Here is a 19,391-nt window from a genome sequence, read left to right on the forward strand (position 1 = left end):
TCTGATGGCAATGAACACAGTGCATGAAATTTCTAAAGGATAACTATCAAAACTTGACTGGTGGGCTCAAGGAAGGCTTCCTGACAGATGTGAGATGGAATCTTAATCTTAGAGGTTCTGAGGAAGGAGCCTGGTGCCTTTAAAGAACCACGAGAAGCCCAGAATGGGTGAAGTGTAGTGAGCTTGGGACAAGGTGAGGGAGCCTTGCCTTGTGGTCATGCTAAGTCATCAGGATTTCATCCTAAGAGTCATGAGAAAGGTGCCCAATGAGCCCCTGAGCCAACAGTGTGCTGGTAACCCGGCTCTCCAAAAAGAAGCTTGATCATCAGTAGCATTTGCCAATTTCCATGGTTTGAGCACTCCCAGCTTGGCTGATTCAAGCTAGTGACGGCTTAACCGCTGGCTCATAAAATTCCTCACATAAGCCTGTATGAGCTGGCTCCAGCAAAGCACAGCCTGGGTTTCTCTCTTTTGACTGAAGGCCTTCATGGTGAGATGGGAGGACACAGAGGCCGGAAATCAACAACTTGGATCAGCCAGGAATACATAAAATGTGGACTGACTCTGGGAAATGTTTCCATGTCTGCTTTACCTTTGCGAGAGGTTGAGACTTGGGCTTGGAACTCAGCAAATAGTGAGGTAGCCTCACTTTCTCTTTCCTGGCTTGTCCTGCCACATTCTGCAGCAGTGACTGCGTGGGAATTTTCAGGGGCATACACAGCTCTGATTCTGTTAGAGAGAATGTTGAAATTACACCATGTGGATACTGTTTTCACAGACATTCGGGGTCATACCAGAAAAGAGAATAACATAGAACCAACTTGGGAAATTTTCTCCTTTCCTTCTTAAAGAACAAAGGCTTCTTATTAACTCTGGGACTCTCTCCTTACATTTTACAGAGATTTTACCTAGTATTAGTCCTCACAATAACCATAAGAGGTAGGGGGTGCTATTAGCATCATCTTTTTTAAAGAAATGAAGAAAATCAGAGTCTAAGAAGTTGAGTGACCTGCATGTAAATCAACAAGGTACAAACTAATAAGGAAAAAGTCTTAAGAATTTCGTTTCAACTAGTAAATTAATAGTTTGAAAAAGTGGTGTAGTAATTACAAATTACGCCAGGGAAGTAAATCCTTAGATCACTAGATTCGGTGAAGGAGTGAGCAAAAGTAGATAATCTACACAGCTGTGTGTATTTCTCCAAATATCCAGGAGGTTTAAATAAGAATTGTGTTTAAGGGATTAGCAGATACAAACTACTATATATAAAATGGATAGACAACAAGGTCCTACTGTACAGCACAGGGGATTATATTCAATATCTTGTAATAACCTATAGTGAAAAAGTGTGTGTGTGTGTATGTGTGTGTGTATGACTAATCCCTATGCTGTACACCAGAAACTAACACAACATTGTAAATCAACTATACTCCAATAAAAAAAGAAATAAGTTTTAGATCATCAAATTTAAATATCCTTTCTTGAGGTTCTAAATGTATCTCTAGACTTCCCAGAAGGCAGAGCCTGGGTGCTGCATGGAACCCCTGACCCTCCTCTCACTGGATTGTTGCACAGATAAACTAAGATGATCTAAGTAGAGAGATCTGGCACAGTGGCCAGTGCTGAACACATTTTCATTTCTTCTTCCTTTTTTCTGTTTCTAAGGTTAATTAATTTTGATTCTTTACGAAAAGCTCTCTCTCCCTGTTTTTGCAATTTATTCTTAAAGTTGGACTCTTTAACCTAAAAGAAAAAAATTCACACAACTTTCTTGTTTCAGTGTTCTAAATGCTAACATTTAATTTCATCCATGCCTGGAGGGAATTAAATAAACTCACAGATCTGCCAAGGTTAAAATATTGACGTATTTATGCTAAAGGTATATAAACAGTTAACAGCAACAACCATAATATTCCAATGGGATGACCATAAAATAAACTTATTTCAAGTAAAAAGGGAACAGAGAGAAAGGAATAAGCTAGCAGAAGTTTTTTTCTAAGGTTTACAACCATCATACCAGATCTGAAGGATTTTTGGAATTTTCAAGAATACATATATATGTATATATGTCTGTGTATGTATATTATGTAAATATTATAGACATGTAAAATATATAAAATGTATAAATATTTATATATTATAAACATCCTTTCTTGAATTCAAATCAAGAGGAGAAAGGGAAGGGAACCGATACTTGAGTGCCCACTGTCCACAGGGGAGCACCACACGTATGTTTTTATACAGAGCATCTCAGTTCAGCCGTCTGAGCTGAGGGTCATGGTGACTGTAATCTTGTATGCTCAGCACTCACCCCACTGCCCACCTCCATACTCACTCCTACCACACATACTTCTGGTGCCACAACATCCCTGACCCCGGACATCAGGATGATAAATGACCCATATAAGGCCAACGAGGGCCCTTTACTGGGATATTTCCACTGAAGCTGACAGGGGTGAGTCCACCTTGCCCATCAGGTTATGGATCTGGAAGAATCAGAATCCTGGACCTCTGTGGTCCTGTCCCTGCCACATGGACATTACCTGCCTTTTGTATGAGAGGATAAAACCAAACTGGGATGACTTAAGAATGGGGCAAGATGGAGAGAATGAGGACGCCCAGGGACAGGCAATCGGACACAAACACTCTCCTGAAAAGCCTGAGTGCCTGCATCACCCCTGGGCGAGCACCAAAGCCACTTCTCTGTGGTTTGCTTTTGAGTACTAATAAGCAATGAACACCCCACTCCCTGGCTTTTTTGTTATTGTTTAATGAGTTTGAGTTTCAGTTCTCAAGTTGAAGAGTCTTAACTAATATAATGGTAGTATCTCTTTTTCACATATGGGGAAACTGATGTTAATTTTATTTACAAGCCAGAAATAGACTCACAGAAAACAAACTGTGATTACCGTGGGGAAGGAGGAGGAAGGGATAGATTAGGAGTTTGGGATTAACAGATATACATTACGATATATAAAATAGATAAACAATAGGACCTACTTTATAGTACAGGAAACTATATTCATTTCTTGTAATAAGACGTAACAGAAAAAGAACTAAAAAAATGTATCTGTATGTATATGTATAACCGAATTGCTTTCTTGCAAACCTGAAACTAACACTTTAAATTAACTAAACTTCAATAAAAAATAAGAGTAACAACAAAAAAAACTTGTCCAAGAAACTGAAAAGTGGCAGGGCTGGAATGTGTCCCCATGTGTGTCAGATTCCACCAGGAGCACACTCCTGACAGTGTGAGATAATAAAAATATACATTGGTCTCTGCCTCTGGTTCCTGGCACAGCCTTTCTAAATCCCTTGTAATTTTCTGAGTGGTAAGAGTACTAGGAGCATCTTTGTTTTAATATTTGGTCTTGGACCCTGATTCCTGACACAGAGCTTCTAAATCCCTTGGAATTTCTGGGGTGATAAGAGTGTCTTTTGACCTAACAAAGTGACTCTTGGTGGGCTCCTGAAAAGCTTCAGGATGGGGGCTGATCACCAGAAAAACTAAGCCATGAACAGAAGCTTGGAACTTTCACAGCTCCATCCCCATCCTCTGAGAAGGAGAGAGGACATGGAGACTGAGTTAATGATCAACCATGCCTGCGTGATGAAGCCGCCACAAAAATCCCTTAAGTAGTGGGTTTGGAGATCTTCCAAATTGGTGAGCACATTTACATGCCAGGAGCATGGTGCACCCCACCTCCAAAGGCACAGAAGCTCTTGTGCTAAACCCTTCCAGATCTTGCCCTATGTACCTCCTCATCTGGCTAGTCATCTGTGCCATTTATCAAATCCTTTATATGAGTTCTGAGCACTGTGCTAGCAAAGTCATGGGAACCCCAATTTACAAGTGGTTGGCCAGAAGCACAGGTGACAATCTGGACTTCTAATCGGCATCTGAAGTGCAGGGGGTAGCCTTGTGAGACTTAGCCCTTAACCCACAGAGTCTGTTCTAACTCTGGTTAGTGTCAGAATTAAACTGAATTGTAGGACACCCAGTTGGTGTTGCAGAATTGCCTGGTGTGAGATAAACCCACGCATATCTGATTGCAGAAGTGTTCTGAAAGAGTAGTGAGTTTTTCCTGGACAACTACCCAGTGTGTCCTAGTTCATCTGTGCATCCTAATCCCCTGGGCTGACTCTGAAAAAACAGAGATTCCCTAGCCACATGCCAGACAAACCATATTTTAGACCAGAACAGAATCAGAATCTCTGGGGGTGGAGCTCAGTGATCAGTGTTCTAACGTACGTATTCCCTTTGGTCACTGTTGCCTACAGGCAACCATCCTCACGACTCGATGTGTCTTCTTTGTATTCTTACCATATGTGTATCATTGTTTTATAGGAATGCATTTTACCAGTCTAATGTGTACCAAATAATCACTCATACTATTATCATTAACAGTAAATACTGATCGGGAGTTTATCATGAGCCAGGCACTGCTGTAAGCATTTTACATATGCTAACTAATTTAATCCTCACAACCCTGTGATGTATAAACCTTTACAGAAGAGGAAACAGGAAGATACAGAGAGGTTCAACAGCATGGCCAATGTAACACAGTTATTATATGAGGAGTCAAGTAGAGCCTTATATAAGTTATACACACACACACACACACACACACACTTCATTATATAAGACATTGTATAATTATATACATCATTATATAAGTCATAAGCTATTTTCACTAGGAGTCAGATAGAGCTTGAGCTCTGCCCTATACCATACTGCCTCCTACAACAGATGGATTATTATCCACTGAGCCTACCCAGGGCTTCTCCAGGATTGGGGGGTGGGGGATTGAGGGGCTTGGAGTCACAGCTGGTCACCAGCTGATAAAGAGGTATATTTAATATCTGAATGACTGGAATGGTCTTACTAGTGGTATCATCTGAAATTACTGCAGGTCCTGACCAACTGAAGAACCAGTAATGGTTCTCTGTCTCTATGCTGAGGCCGACTATACTATTTATGCCTGAGAACATTTTTGTTTGCTTTTAGGTCCTCTCAGAGCATGATTTTATTTACTTGGCTCTGAGCATGGCTTCCCAGGAGGTGGAGCGGACTTCTCTGCCGCGCTGACTTGGAGCTCAGCTGCAGTTCTTGCTTGGACCCATTAAAGAGTGTGTGAGCGGCGGCCAGCTCTGCGCAGAGGCTGAGGGCAGCAGCAGGCGGTCCGTCCCCTCATCTTTCCAGAGCTGTGCCTCTCCCCAAGACACTCTCCATACATTAAACTGTTACATTACGTGACAATATTTATTATAATCTGAACTCCTCTCATTGATTTGTTTCCTCATTTATTGTCTAGTTCTGCCCATAGTATGTTCAGCTCCCTAAGACTTTGGCTTCTTAATTGCTGTATTTCCATGCCTAAAACAATGCCTGGCATCGGATACACAATGAGCATCGAATAAATTACCTCCTAAATGAATAAGCCTTATAGAAGAGATAAGTTTTAGGTCAGGAAGGCAAAAGTTTTCTGTAAGATAAATCTCTTAATTTACCCATAAATGTGGCAAGATGCTCCCTTGATAAGAGGGAACTAAGACACATAGTCAGATTCCCATCTGGCTTCCCATAGGGAACATGACCAGGAATCAAGGGGCGCAAATTTATCCACACAATGTAAATTAGTCTGTTTTTCTTTCTTTCTTTCTTTCTTTTTTTCTTTTTACCTATCACATTTAGTTGAATTAACTTCAGTGAAATCAGTGTAGTGTGACCTCGTGAGAATTAGATATTATTCTATAGTATTCCATACTTCAATTTCTGCTACCCCAATGAGATGATGTGCTGTGTAAGACAGAGATTACATTTTTTTTTCTCTTCCAGCACCTGCAGACCAAGAAAGTACTGAAATAATAGGTAATTCTAAGTCCAACTACCAAATTCCTGGCTGCTCATAAAAAGTTACCAGGTTCCTGACCTTAAGTAAATCACACAAGCTCTTAGAACCATGGATAAAACAAAATAATGTAATAAATGAATCAAAATAAAATGAATGAAATTAAAATAATAAAATAACAAGTCTAAAAAACCTGTCATTTCTTTCCTTCAATCTGGGTCTTGTCATTCTCAAAATATTTTCTGAGATGCTTTGAGGTGCTAAAGAAGCCTTGCAAAATTTCATAGGTCCAGGATCCGTGCCCCTCTAGAACTCTTTCTGGAACCACAACCATACTCCCAACCCCCAGTCCCATCTCTGGTGCTCCAAAAAGACATGATGTTCAGTTTTGGGAAGCAATGAGATAAAGAAGATGACTGCCATACCGCTGGTAGATGTTGTTACATCTTTTGTTTGTTTCTGGCTAGCAGATTCCTTGGTATCCACAAGGTCCTCTGATTTTGGAAGATTAAGCATATCTGAGGATTCTTGTTCTGCAACTTTATTTGTCTGGGAATCTAGAATAAAACCCAAAACAAATATTTTAAACTGATATTCTGGACAATAATGATACAATGACTACTAATGTTTATAGTCTTCTTTACAGTGAACAAGGTGCTTTTCCCCTCAACCCTCTTTAGAAAGACTAAATGGAAACAAACCATTAAGAGGCTGAGATTCTTCAGTATATGATGCAGTGTTTGCCGTGAACAAACAGGGAGACACACTCCCTGGGAGCTAGCTGGTTCTTTCTGGGCCTTAAGATTAACACAGTAGTTGTCATTTTGTTGGGTTATGAAACAGAGACCAAGTAATTTGGTCTACTTTAACTGGCAAGAGTAACTGAGATGCAATTTTTTTTTTTTTTACATTTCCAACCTTAAATCTATTTGTTACTATGAAACTGTAGCTCTTTATTAAAACGTATCCCAAAGAAATCAGCACAATAGGAAACAAACTTTAAATATTTGTTTAATATTTAAACTGGGGATGCAAATACGTTTCAATTTGTGTGTGTACCCAAGCTGGTTAAATGGTGTGGCTGCCCGCAGGACTGTGCTGAAAAAAATGGGGCCTTGCCCCCTTTCAAGAGGGGCTAGGCTCCACTGGTTACTGTCATCTGCCGGGGTGCAAGTGGCAGCATGAGCACCCTCCACCTTCATCCCTGACTTCACCCCATCACATTTATAAGACTTGAGCTTCACTCCGCAGACTCTGTGGTAATGAGATGTTTTCCCTGGCTGTGCTCATTCCAGGCAGCTGAATTTGTGGGATTATACTGTACAGCAGAAAAATCCCTCTATCTGAGTATTTTAACTGCCAGGTTTATTACAGAGAAGGACTAAATTTCATTTCATCCCTAAGTTCTTCAACATGCATCTCCTGAAATGAGGATATTCCACATGTCCACAACACTACCGTCACACCCAGGAAAACATCCAGCAATTCCACAGTGCCCTCTAATATAGAGTCCCTTAATCAAACTCATGCAATTGCTCTAAAATATCTTCTTTTAAGGCTGTTCTTTTCCTCAGTTCAGCATCCACAACTTATGCATTCCAAGTAGTTTTTATGCCTCTCCTGTCTCTTTTAACACAGAACCACCACCCCATCTTTTTCCTTTTAATGACATTGACTTTTTTGAAGAGTCCAGTTGTCTTATAAACTGTCTACATTCTGGGTTTGTCTGATTGTTTCTTTTTGGTTCAATTCAGGTTAAGGACTTTTGGTGAGAATTCTGCACAGGTCCTAGGAAATTCCTGCTGCGTTATATGAGAAAGCACCTAACGCGAGGTTGTCTCACAATTGGTAGAAGTCTGAACACTTGGTTAAGATGGAAAATGCCATCTCTCTCCATTGTAAAGGCACATTCTCGTCCTTCTAATTAACAGGTAATGTGTGAAGTGATACTTTGAAATCATGTGAATGATCTATTCAGCAACCTTTCATAACTCCCATCATTTTTAATTAGTCAGGTCTTCTGAACGCTTTCCAGTATATTTTAAGCACCCAAGATGGAAACTAAATTTTATTTACTTCTCAGTTTCCTCATATAACTGAGACAAACCTGTAATATACTGGTCACAGTACGTTATGTCATTAGCTATTACTGAGGCAAAAAGTGGAAGGAAATAGTTCTGTTCTCAGAGGCCACTATTAGATATTCTTCATTTAAGCATGTTAACAGGATTAAGTGCTACGGAAACAACTTACCTTGAGGAAGATCGAATGTACTTCGAACAGCTGCCTTGTTTGCATCCTCGTCTTTCTTTGTAAAAGGAGGCAAGTTTTTGGAAAGGGAGTCCAGATAATTAAACTTCAAGGAAAAACCAAAGACTTATTAGACTCATGCACGGCTGAAGGGCAACTACCACTTGCCAGCAGGCTAAGCTGGCAAGCAGTGATGCAAAGCACGCTTTTTAAGGCCCTGAAAATACAGTTTGCAAACTACAAGTTTTTCAGGAGACTGGTTCACTCAATTCTAGATTTTTGTTAATTAGTCATAATTTCCTATCATCTCTTGTCGGGCAGCCTCTGGTTAATAATAGCATCTGGAATTTTCATAGAAACACAGGGAGTTCTAAACACGTGAAAATACTCGCTTTGCTTGAGAGTGTCCAGGTTTCATAGAAGAGGAGATGGTTGCCCTGCCTCTGTGAGCTTCCGAGAACTCACAGTCTCTCAGTGTTGCCTCAGCAGCTAAGGGGTGAGGACATTTTAACAGAATAAAAACTTCAAAATGGGATTTATCAGAGGATGATCATCAACAGGGGGAATTCAACCTACAAAAAGGGGGTGCTTGAAGGAGATGGGAGAAGGTAACCAACAGTGATGATGCAGGCAAGGGAGGCGAAGCTGCAGAATCACACTGCAGGGAATTTCTCTCATATGCTTATGAGGACATGGGTTTAAACAGTATGGGTTAGCCAGTGCGGTTGATGGGTTGGCGGTTGAAGTAGGAAAGAAACAACATCAGGAAAGGTAGGTCACATTAATAACAAAGGCATTGCATTGACTTTTATGAAGACTCTTAATTCCATTGTTGTTAATTACATTCAATTACCTGAGACTGATACAACTTGCTCAGTTCAGATTTGAAGTAGGGTGATACTACTTTGTTCCTTATTTCCGTTAGATAATTTTGTGTTTCTTCAATTTCCTTCCTAGTTGATATTTCCAGAACAATGCAAAAGAAGACAGAGTTTTTTAAAATGTTATTTGCTTGTGTTTTACCTCTCAATCCCACAGAAAACGGAGATCACTAATAGTAAAACTGATAAGAACTTTAACTTGGGCATTTAAAAAGAATTAAAAAAAATTTTTTTCCTCCTAACAGAGGCATTGGGGATTGATCCCAGGACCTTGTGCACACCAAGCATGCACTCTACCACTGAGTTATAACCCCCACCCCGACTGAGCTACATCCCCCACCCAACTCAAGCTTTCTTTTTTTCTTTGTTAACTTTGAGTTCATTCTCTACTTCTTCTAGAATCAGGCACATTTCCTACCTCAGAAATCAGACTTTTATATAAGACAGGAAATAATGATACCAGTTGGTCTCAAAAGGCTACAAACCACATGGTTGCCCTTTTGGCATGTCTTTCCATTTCTCTGAGTTTTAACTGCCAGCTAGTCTACTGATTTCCATAATTTCAGCAGCAGTGGTAGCAAGTAAACTAAAACCTGGGGAATGGCTTATGAAGAATGTGATTAGTGATCACAAAGTAAAATAAAAAACAATCATGATAATCCTACTAACTATCTTTCCAGAATGGGAATTGCATACTGGGGAGGCAATTTTGCAGCTAAAAGCTACACTTGCCCGCCTTCCCTGTATAGTGGGCTAGCCAGTGAGAAGTAAACTGAAGTCACTGGGTGAGGCTCCAGATAGCTTTTAAAAACGGTTAGCTCAGCAGGAAGGCTTTCCCTTTGCTCTTGCCTCATCTCTCTGTCTACTTCCTAAATTATGAATGAAATGAATGGAGCTGCAGCAGTCATTCTGCAACTATGAAGCAACCCTGAGGATGGAAATCATGTGCTAAGAATGATGGAACAGAAAGAAGGAATCTTAGTTCCCCATGATGCTGTGGCATTGCACACTACGGACTGCCCACTTTTGACTTCTTCCATGTAGAAAAAATAAACTTCTTTCTTATAAAGCACTGATTTGGGCATTGTCTGTTAATTGTAGCTGAACCTACCCCATCTGAAATAGTTTTCATTTTTAAGTGCTTACCGCGTGCTTGGAACTTTGCAAAGTACTTTACGTTTAATTTTATAGTAACTCTATGAGTTACTATTATTATCCTCATTTTACTGGTCAAAAAATCAAGGTGTAGAGAAATAACCTACTCTAAATCACATAATTAGTGAGAGGTGAAGTCTGAATTGAAACCCAGGTTGCCTGCCCCCAAGCCCATGACCTTGGTAAGTGCACATGCATGTCAGGTGGTGGTGAACTGACAGAGAGCTTAGATATTAGGTGGTCTAACCGTTCTCACTTTATAGATAAGCAAACTGAATTCTTAAAGTAAATTTTACTGAAGTAAAACAACCAGTGGGCATCATACAGTCTGCAAGTAATCAAACTGGAGCTGACTCTAGGTCTGCTGGCTCTAAGACCAGTGCCCTTTCTCTTATCTGAGACAGCCTCTCTGGAAATACTGGCTGCATTCAAGTATCATCTTATTTAAAAAATTTCTCCTGAAAATATCTCTACTGCCTCACTGGATTCATCAGTCTCTGGCAGCCTGGCTTTTGCCTCCCACTCTCCTAAAACTGTTCTCACCAAAGAAATCAATAACCCTTCCAAATGATAGGCCCAAATTCCCCTTCTCATTCTCCTTTCTGATTCTTCCATGGCGTCTGACACGTGGTGACCACCTCCTAGATCCTCAAAATGTTCTTCTTCCTTAACCCTCCTCCCCGATCCATCTTCCAGACTGCCATCCCTTCTCTTTCTAGGACACCTATCTAATTATGTTTCACTTCCTTCTTCAAAAACTTTGGTTGGCTTGCCATTACCTACCTATGGATTAAAATTCAACATTTGTTAGTTTCAAAATTTTTTAAAAATGTAAATGGAGAACACATGCACATAATTCAAAAAGCATAAAAGAATATGTAATGAAAAGGAAGTCTGTCTCAAGTGTCCCCCATCCTCCCACTCCCCCCCGCCCCAGGCATGCACTATCTCCAGGCTCTTAGAATCACTTTCAAGGAGAGTCTCTAAGAAAGCATATACCCTCTAGTTTGACCTTGCATAGAGGGGTGGTCCCTGAGACTGAAGGTCTTATCTCACCACTTCTCCAACACACTCCACAAGGTAACCAAGACATTTTTATTAAGAAGCGTATTCATCTTGGGAGATATTCTGGAGAGGAGCCACACAAATGTGTACAATAGTGCCATCTGTCCTACGATACACTCAATAAATATATTTGGTTTCCTTTCTTTATGGCGAGAGAGCTGGGGTTGGAAGACTCAGCTCGGACTGAAAGGAAACTGAAACACATAATGCTTACAGCGCATTCATCACGTACATTATAAGAATCCTTGAATGTTCATGACTTTGCTCTTCGTTAAGTTCGAGAACATTTCTTAGTCTATTCGAATTACAAAGGCACAGAGACTTCCTGAGAGCTTCCTTGCTTAGGAGAGAGAGAAGATCTACCTAATGGTCAAACGGGCTTCACCAAAGGCTAATAACATCACTGCACAAAAGATGAAGGACCCCCGGGCAGAAACACAGCAGAGGTTTAAAGAATAGCAGGGAGATGGGACGATAGGATCTTTCAATGTATCCCATTCTAAAATTCTATGACTCCACAAAACTGGGCCTTTTCACATGCTTATGTGTATGCTTCAGGAGAACATTACCTCTTTTGGGCTATCTTTTCTTTCCAGCGCTTTACTGTTTCTGTGTGCCTGTGTGAAAGGAAAGGAAAAAGCATGATAAAAAAGGCAATGCTCTCAGCTTACAAACAATGAAAGAAAAACCACCTCTACGATACATTGTTAACAGTGTGGGAGAAGAAAGGCTGAGATTCCTCAGTGTAGTCCCCCCAGTGTGACACCTGCCCCTTCCCCCAGCTCCTGGATCATTGTGTGCTGAAGACTCACTGGAACACATTATTGGGTCAGCTTACCTCCGCTTCTTTTCAAAGACATCTGTGTCGAATGTTTCTGGTGGACGTTCTGGTGTATTAGCCAAAGACTGATTGAATAAATCAGTTAAGTGGGCTGCAACTTAAAAAATAGATGCTTTAAATTTTTATCCTCACTTCTTTACAGCACAACACACAATCGGTACCAAATGACTCATTTGAGATGTTTTCTAAGAGATTACGTTCAATCTATCAAGTGTTTACTAGAATTTCCAGGACCCAGCTGCCATATAATAGGAAACAGGCCTCTGTATGAAATATCCTACGAGAGAACACACATCTTACAGTCAAAATGTAAAATGTAGTGACACCTTATTGGTCCTACATCATCAGGGGAGTCCATGTTCTACCTAATTGAATTTCTTCACATCTGAAGCACCAGAACTTAAAAAAATTAAACATTTTATAGAAATCGGTTTTCTAAAAAACGGTATCTAAGGATCTAAACCTAAGGATCTGAATATAATATCATGGTTGTTTGATAATTTGGACAGTAATTCTCAAAGTTTATGCCATAGAACGTGGTCTCGGTGGGATGTTAACAGGAGATAAAAGTAAAAAGGTTCCATGTGCCATGGTTATATGAGCCAGGGAAACACTGATTAATACAGGACTAAGTATGTTTCATTACTGTAGGACTTTTCTGGACCCTTCATTAGTTAGTGTGCATTGTGGCTGTCTGAGAATATAAGGCAATGCACAGCATTATCCAAACTTGTTATTTAAAAAAACTTTAATTTAATTCATTTATTTTAATTTTATCTTGGAGGGGGGAGGTAATTAGGTTTATCCATCTATTCATGTTTAGAGGAGGTCCTGGAGATTGAACCCAGGACCTTGTGCATGCTAAGCACGTACTCCACCACTTGAGCTATGCCCTCCCCTCTACCCTCCATCCAAACTTAATTTATCATAAAGCTCTTTTTTTTCCCCTGGAGCTATCTCATAGACTAGTGTTTCAAGGAAGTGCTTTGGGGACTATTGACTTAGGATCACCACTATTAATAATTCAGGAGCAGCTGTAAACATGCAGGACTCTGTTTGACACCTGCATCCGTTTGTCTGTTTGAAAAATAAGCTTTTTGTCCTTCACTATCAGGCAACCTGCAAATTTATCTCTACAGTCCTTGTTCCCTCACACCAGAGGTTACAAACTCAAATGCTACAACACTGGGTTACCAGATAAAGTATAGAGCATCTAGGTAAATTTGAATTTCAGATAAACGACAAGTCATTTTTTAGTATAAGTATATACCACGTTATTTTGGGACATACTTAGAGTATAAAATATTTGCTGTTTGATGAAATTCAAATTTAACTGGGCTTTCTGTATTTTTATTTGGGACATCTGGCAACCCTAACACGAGAGGCTGCCTAGGCAAAGGAGTGAGCACAGAGTGTAAGGACAGGGGGACTCTGCAGGTGGGATGGAGTCTTCCGTTCACAGCCGTTCTAAGGGGGCAGCTGCCGATCACCTCCAACACGTCATCATGTGACACCAGGGCAATTCAAGGAAAGGAAAATTCAGATATCCAAAACAATAGAAACGGCTGTGCAAGCCAACACTGTGGGGGACACAGAAAACTCATCTGTGGCCTGAAGGGAGCCAGTGGCTGCCAGTTTCTGACTTTTGTCATACGGTCAAAATAGAAAAGAAAACCCAAACCACCAAGTTCTCCGCTGCTTGTCTTTGTGAACTATGAAACCATATAACCAACTTTGTTAGGGCTGTATAAATCCTCAAATAGATGTGTTTTCCAAAAGGAGACTGTTTTACTGTGGAAAACGGTACAAGGCTTTTTTTTTGGTGACAGCTGTGTCGTTGCTCCAGAGTTCTCTGAGTCTGCGTGTGTTGGGGGTGGAGTGTAGATTGATTAATTGTTTCTTTTCCGTATGCTTGCTATGTTCTAAATACAAGTTGAGGCTAACTTAAAAGACAAATGTCAACTTTTTTCATTCACCCTGTGATAGTTAAAGAGGAATTAGAGGCCATCATGGTTTCAAGGATCTTACAATTTGGGCAGGAAAAAATATATAAATAAATCATCACAACACATCACGGCCAATATGACAACAGAAATACATACACGGTACTTTGCTATCAAATGAGAGAATGAGAAGTGTATTTAAAACTGTTCCTTTGACATTTGCAGACATTTTGCAGAAAAGATTAAATGTAATTACCTTCAGTAACATGACTTTTTGTAGTTTCCTCCATTTTAGGGAAAGACTGAAATGAAAACAGAGAATTCCTTAACGGTGATGAATATATTACATACAAAATTTACTTTGTTTAGAAGGGTTCTTTATGTGCTCTAATTGATCTTTTATGGAAATAACCATAAAATGAATTAGTTTTTTAATGCCGATACAGAAAGTTATTTGATTTTTTTAGTTATTTTTTAATTAGCAAATTTCTAAAAATGGAAATCATTTTAAGTGTAGAAATTGCTCTTTCTTCCTTCCTATTTCATTCATGAATTCATACAACACTGCAACGAAAGTCAGTTTCTTCGAAGACAGTAAAAATTTTATTTAAGAGCCTTTAGAATTATTTATGATTTAAGGAAGAGCCTAAAAAGCATTTGGAAAATTTGATACATATAAAAAGTCAGAATTCCACAGAAATAGGAAATTATAAGGAGGGAAATGCTTCCTGGAAGTGGCAGACACAGCTATTATTTATAATATTTTGTCTTGAAGCATCTAATACTGAGTAAAAGCACTGGCGTACGAAACATTTCCTTCTCACCATCACTAGCTTGAGGAGATCTGCTGCATTGCCCCTTTCCTCCTCGGTTCTGTAATCTTTAACTGTCATTTCCTGAAGCTCATCTTCTTTCTTTAGAATATGGTTTATATAATCCTAAATCGGCAGGATAAAAGAAATCAATAAAACCCAGAAATACGGTAGCGAGAGTTCCAAATTGTCAACATCAACCTGAAATACTACAAAAAGGTTAAGAATATGTTACATTCACAATGCTCAGCAATGGGTTATGGGTTAAACAATCTGGAAAGCCTTTTCCTTATTATGTTAATAAGCAAAAACTTGACAAGTCCCAAAGTACAGCTCTAAGAGCCACAGCACATTAGAATTGTATGAAGACCTCAGAGAGGCCCGGCTTCTAACTCAGTAAGTAAAATGGGCAGAGTTGGGTTAGATGATTTCTAGAGTCCTTTCCAGGTACATTCTTCATGATTCTATGAATGTAAGTTGCTCAGTCCATGCTTTGCTTCCAAGAGAAACAGACTTTACTTTTTCCATCAATATTTGATCTGTTCCCATATATAACGGTCCCCTGCTGTATGCCACGTGTGAGTATCTAACCATAAACAGAGCACATACAGTACACGTTCTGAGAGAGCTGGCACACTGGACAGTGTAACTACACCTATGACAGTTACACAGTTTACACCTGTACATAGCTTGTACAGTTCACTACATACTTACAAATTCTTAGACCATTTCTCAAAACCAACAATCTTTTTCTTCCATGGACAAGTATCAGGTTAATCTGCAGTTCTATTTTTTCAGAGGTTACTAGGTCAGTCTTCCATATAGTGAGAAAGGAGGAGGATTACATAGCAGTCACAGAGAAAATGACTTGTCTTCTCAATGTCTCTGGGGCCTCAACCCTCTCTGTATCTTATGGGAACCAGTAAGGATTTTCTGCCTCTCAACCTCCTACCCACAAGAAGATTGACAGTCACGTGTTGCATTAGATAAATATCAGTAGAATTACATAATTTCAGGTTCCACAGGAAACCGAGAGGACTGATTTGCCCTGTTCCTGATTCTCTGGGGTCAGGGTACCCGAATTCCTTTACCTTTAGGGACATCTGCAGCTTCAGTTTCACCTCATTCTTTATGACCTCGTGCTGGATGAACTGGCGTATCTGGAGCACATCGGGGCTTTTCAGGGTAGGGGCTGGGGCGCCCACTAACTGCTTGGACCCAATGTCGAGGCCCTTCCAAATCTGAGTGCCAAACGGAGGTCCTGGAGTTTTTTTCTGTTAACAAAATCAAAGAAAAACAACCATCAGAGAAATAAAAATTTTTTAACATTGTTATTTTTTTTTCCACTGAGGACTTATTATGTAACATGATGCTAGGAATCACCTGTTAGGGAATACAATGATGAAAAAATGATCCCTGTTCTCAAAAAGGTTTGCACATATAAGGAAAATTGGGGACAGAACTGGGCAAGTTCTCCTTTTTCTATGTGTTACCAAGAATAAGGCTATTTTAAATTCCTGTTGCATGATGTCTCCTGGGATAGCATTTAGGGGATGCTCAGCAATGCTTTACCACGGTAACACAGCAGCAGCCTGGTTGTGCCAAATGCGTGTAACTGTTCCTTAATAAATACCACAGGTCACCCAAGACATCTGAAAGCCATCTTTAACTTTCTGATTCCATGTTCATTTGGACCTGGAGAGCTTCTTTCAGAGAGAAATCATCCCACAGATCTGAATGGTCCTTGAGCTCACTCCAGACTAAGCATGCCTCCAAGGTGCTCCCAGGACCCTCAGGCAGGAATGTCTGCCTGGAGTGGACCCACGTCTCTGTGTGCTCCTTGTGACTGATTTTCAGGAGTGGTGTGCTTTGATGCTATGTCCTGAAGTGTGTCCGATGTCGGGGCCACTCCCCTGGCATAGAAATTCACAGCCATAGGAGTTGCAGAGGAAGAGAATGAACTTCCTCCATTAATCTCAGATGTGGCATATTACTTCTCATAATGCAGTACTTTCAACTTGGATATACTCTTAGCAAACTATTTGGAGTGGCCTTTTCATTTTTTCAGATAAGGAGGTAGAGATCCAGTATGACTTGTCCCAATCCCACACTAATAATTGACAGAGTCCAGGCTAGAATCCAGATCATCTTCGTTCCCTGTGTTGATTATAGTCGCCAAATTAAAATATAGGGCTAGGAGATCTCTGTTTTCTTACGTGCTCATAATGAAAACTTAACACTAATATCGCTCTCTGATCATATCCATGCCTTCACTAATTTAATAATTTAACATTTTGACAGTATACTGGACATATTACATAAACTGCTTTCAAAATGAAACAGCAAACCTTGCAAAATGTAGGGCTTCATGATTCTTGATCAAGATAATTTCTTTCATCCTTTAAAAAACCTTAGGTGGGGCTTCTCTAAACTGATGCAATCATAATGTTTACTTTTTAAATGGCAGTTGCAAATTCCCTCTAATACGTCATATTATTCTTATATACTCAGTTTGTGTATCACATAACGTCAGTAATTACATTACAGGAGCGGTGTAACATGAGTTACTCAGACTAGATATTTTTATATTATTGGAGGATGTTCAAGCTACAAGAAATAAAACTGAGATCAGCTAGTTAGGTAGATTGCTCTAAAATCTACAAATGTTAACATCTTCAAATATAAAACTCCTTGAGCTCATTAACAACTTACGTAAGAATGAAAATATGTGAATACACAGGAGAAGACCTGGACTCCAATCCATGGACGGATGGATGGATATGCAAATACAGTTACTTGAAAGCAGAAAATGTTATACCTCCACTGAAGGAAATGTGTCCCATGTCCTTGACTGGAGATTCGGAGGAACAATCGTATCTAATTCTTTCTTCATGAGCCAAGGTGACGCTTCATGGAAAGGGCGAAGGACAGTGATGCTCAGGGCACCTGGTTCACAGAGAGTTTGTCAGAGGATAATTTCTCTATTAAAAATATTCTGAGAAATTCAGTAGGTATTCACCACGTCCAATAAACACCTTTGACAAGCCAGACACAGCGCTTATGCTCAAGGGCCTTACAGTCTTAACCAGAAAGGAGAGGCTTTAATCACTGGAACACCTAGAGCCTGGATTGAGATCACCCGAAAGTATTCATTGACACCTGAATGTCCTTCAGAAACCATAGCCAAGTCCTGTCAGTTCTCCCACTAAACATTTCTTGACTTCATCCACCTCCTCCCTCTCCACTGACCCCCACCTTAGATTATTTCCCTCAGGGGAGCCTGTTTGAGACTCCAGCTACAACTAATGTTTCTGCCCGTATTTACTCTGTGAATGAACCTTCCTCCGTGGTCATGGTGACGATGATGTCCGTCCGTGATGTGAACTCTCCTTGTCCTGCCCACTGCTCCTGGGATAAAAGTGAGTCCTTAATGTTTTCCCACCTCTGCCTCAGCTTACGCTCTCCTCCCTTCTGTCCTCTGTCTACACTGGCCTTTTTCCCTCTGTTCCCCAAAGCTGTAAGCTTCCTGCTTGGCATCCTCTCTTTCAAGAAAGCTCCTCCTCCTACTTTAATTAACGCCTACTTATCCACCAGCTCTTGGCTCCAATGTCTTTCGGGAAGCCTTCCAGACGATGTCAGGTTCATCTGTTAGGTGCTGTCTTAGAACCTAATCCTTTACTTCATGGACCTTTCACCAATTTATAATCATACAGTTGCTTGTGTGACTATATAATTAATGCCTAGCTCTCTCACTAAACTCTAGGCTCTATGAAAGCAGAGTCCATTGGATTCCTAACACCCAGCCAGTATTTGGCACTTGGTGGGCTATCAAGCAGATGCTAGTTAAACGACTGACTCATAAAGCAATTTGAGATGAATTCTTATTCTCTTACAGTTCCACACGTGCACCACACAGTCAGAGCTCCCCACTCCCCACGTTCACAGAGAAAGAGCAAAGCTGATTATATCACGCATGTGGTCACAGATACAGTAAAAGATACAATTGTTACACAGATGCGGGTATATTCATAAATGAGCACAAAATCTGTCCCACAGACCAGACAAAAGATACAAAGGAAACACACACACAAACCTAGACACAGCACATTGGCTTGGTACACAGATAACATGAAAGTTTTTTTTCCTGCGTTTAAATACACGTTACATATACAATAGTTCTTACTCAATGTAATATAAGTCTCTAATCTTCAGTTACACACTGATTTCTCTGAAATTGACTCAAATATGTAAATACCCAATAAATATATAATATCCTATATTTCAGGCTGGTGTTCTAACTCACAGATCAAACGTACTTTCTTTTCTTATTATATTAAATTCATCAAGGCAATATCTTCAAAGTGACAAAATATGGGCTTACAAAAGATACCTCACTTTTGTTTTTTCCTACCAAGATGAAACAAACACATAACTAGGAACCTAGATACATAATGAAACATACCTAACGTACGTGAACACAGGTACCAATCTGCTTATAGGTCGGGGAGGGACCAATTTGCATAGGTTGATGCTTAAAGTGTGGTATAAACAAACCACTGCATAAATAGGCTGACATAGCCCGGTGGAAT

At 40.0% G+C, this 19,391-nt stretch overlaps 1 protein-coding gene across 1 annotated transcript in view; it reads right to left on the reverse strand.

The window, feature by feature from the left end:
* The window catches only part of SPAG17 (sperm associated antigen 17), a 192,200-nt gene that overhangs the window by 12,866 nt on the left and 159,943 nt on the right, over positions 1–19,391 (reverse strand). The window contains exons 35-44 of the mRNA XM_074370283.1: positions 17,621–17,748; positions 15,894–16,076; positions 14,815–14,928; positions 14,247–14,292; positions 12,045–12,144; positions 11,776–11,823; positions 8,959–9,058; positions 8,109–8,211; positions 6,281–6,412; positions 593–729 (exon numbers count right to left, since the gene is read on the reverse strand). Coding sequence (XP_074226384.1) covers positions 593–729; positions 6,281–6,412; positions 8,109–8,211; positions 8,959–9,058; positions 11,776–11,823; positions 12,045–12,144; positions 14,247–14,292; positions 14,815–14,928; positions 15,894–16,076; positions 17,621–17,748 — 1,091 coding nt within the window. The remainder of the gene's footprint in view (positions 1–592; positions 730–6,280; positions 6,413–8,108; positions 8,212–8,958; positions 9,059–11,775; positions 11,824–12,044; positions 12,145–14,246; positions 14,293–14,814; positions 14,929–15,893; positions 16,077–17,620; positions 17,749–19,391) is intronic.

The sequence above is a fragment of the Camelus bactrianus genome, chromosome 9, assembly GCF_048773025.1.
Source record: "Camelus bactrianus isolate YW-2024 breed Bactrian camel chromosome 9, ASM4877302v1, whole genome shotgun sequence".
Taxonomy (NCBI): domain Eukaryota; kingdom Metazoa; phylum Chordata; class Mammalia; order Artiodactyla; family Camelidae; genus Camelus; species Camelus bactrianus.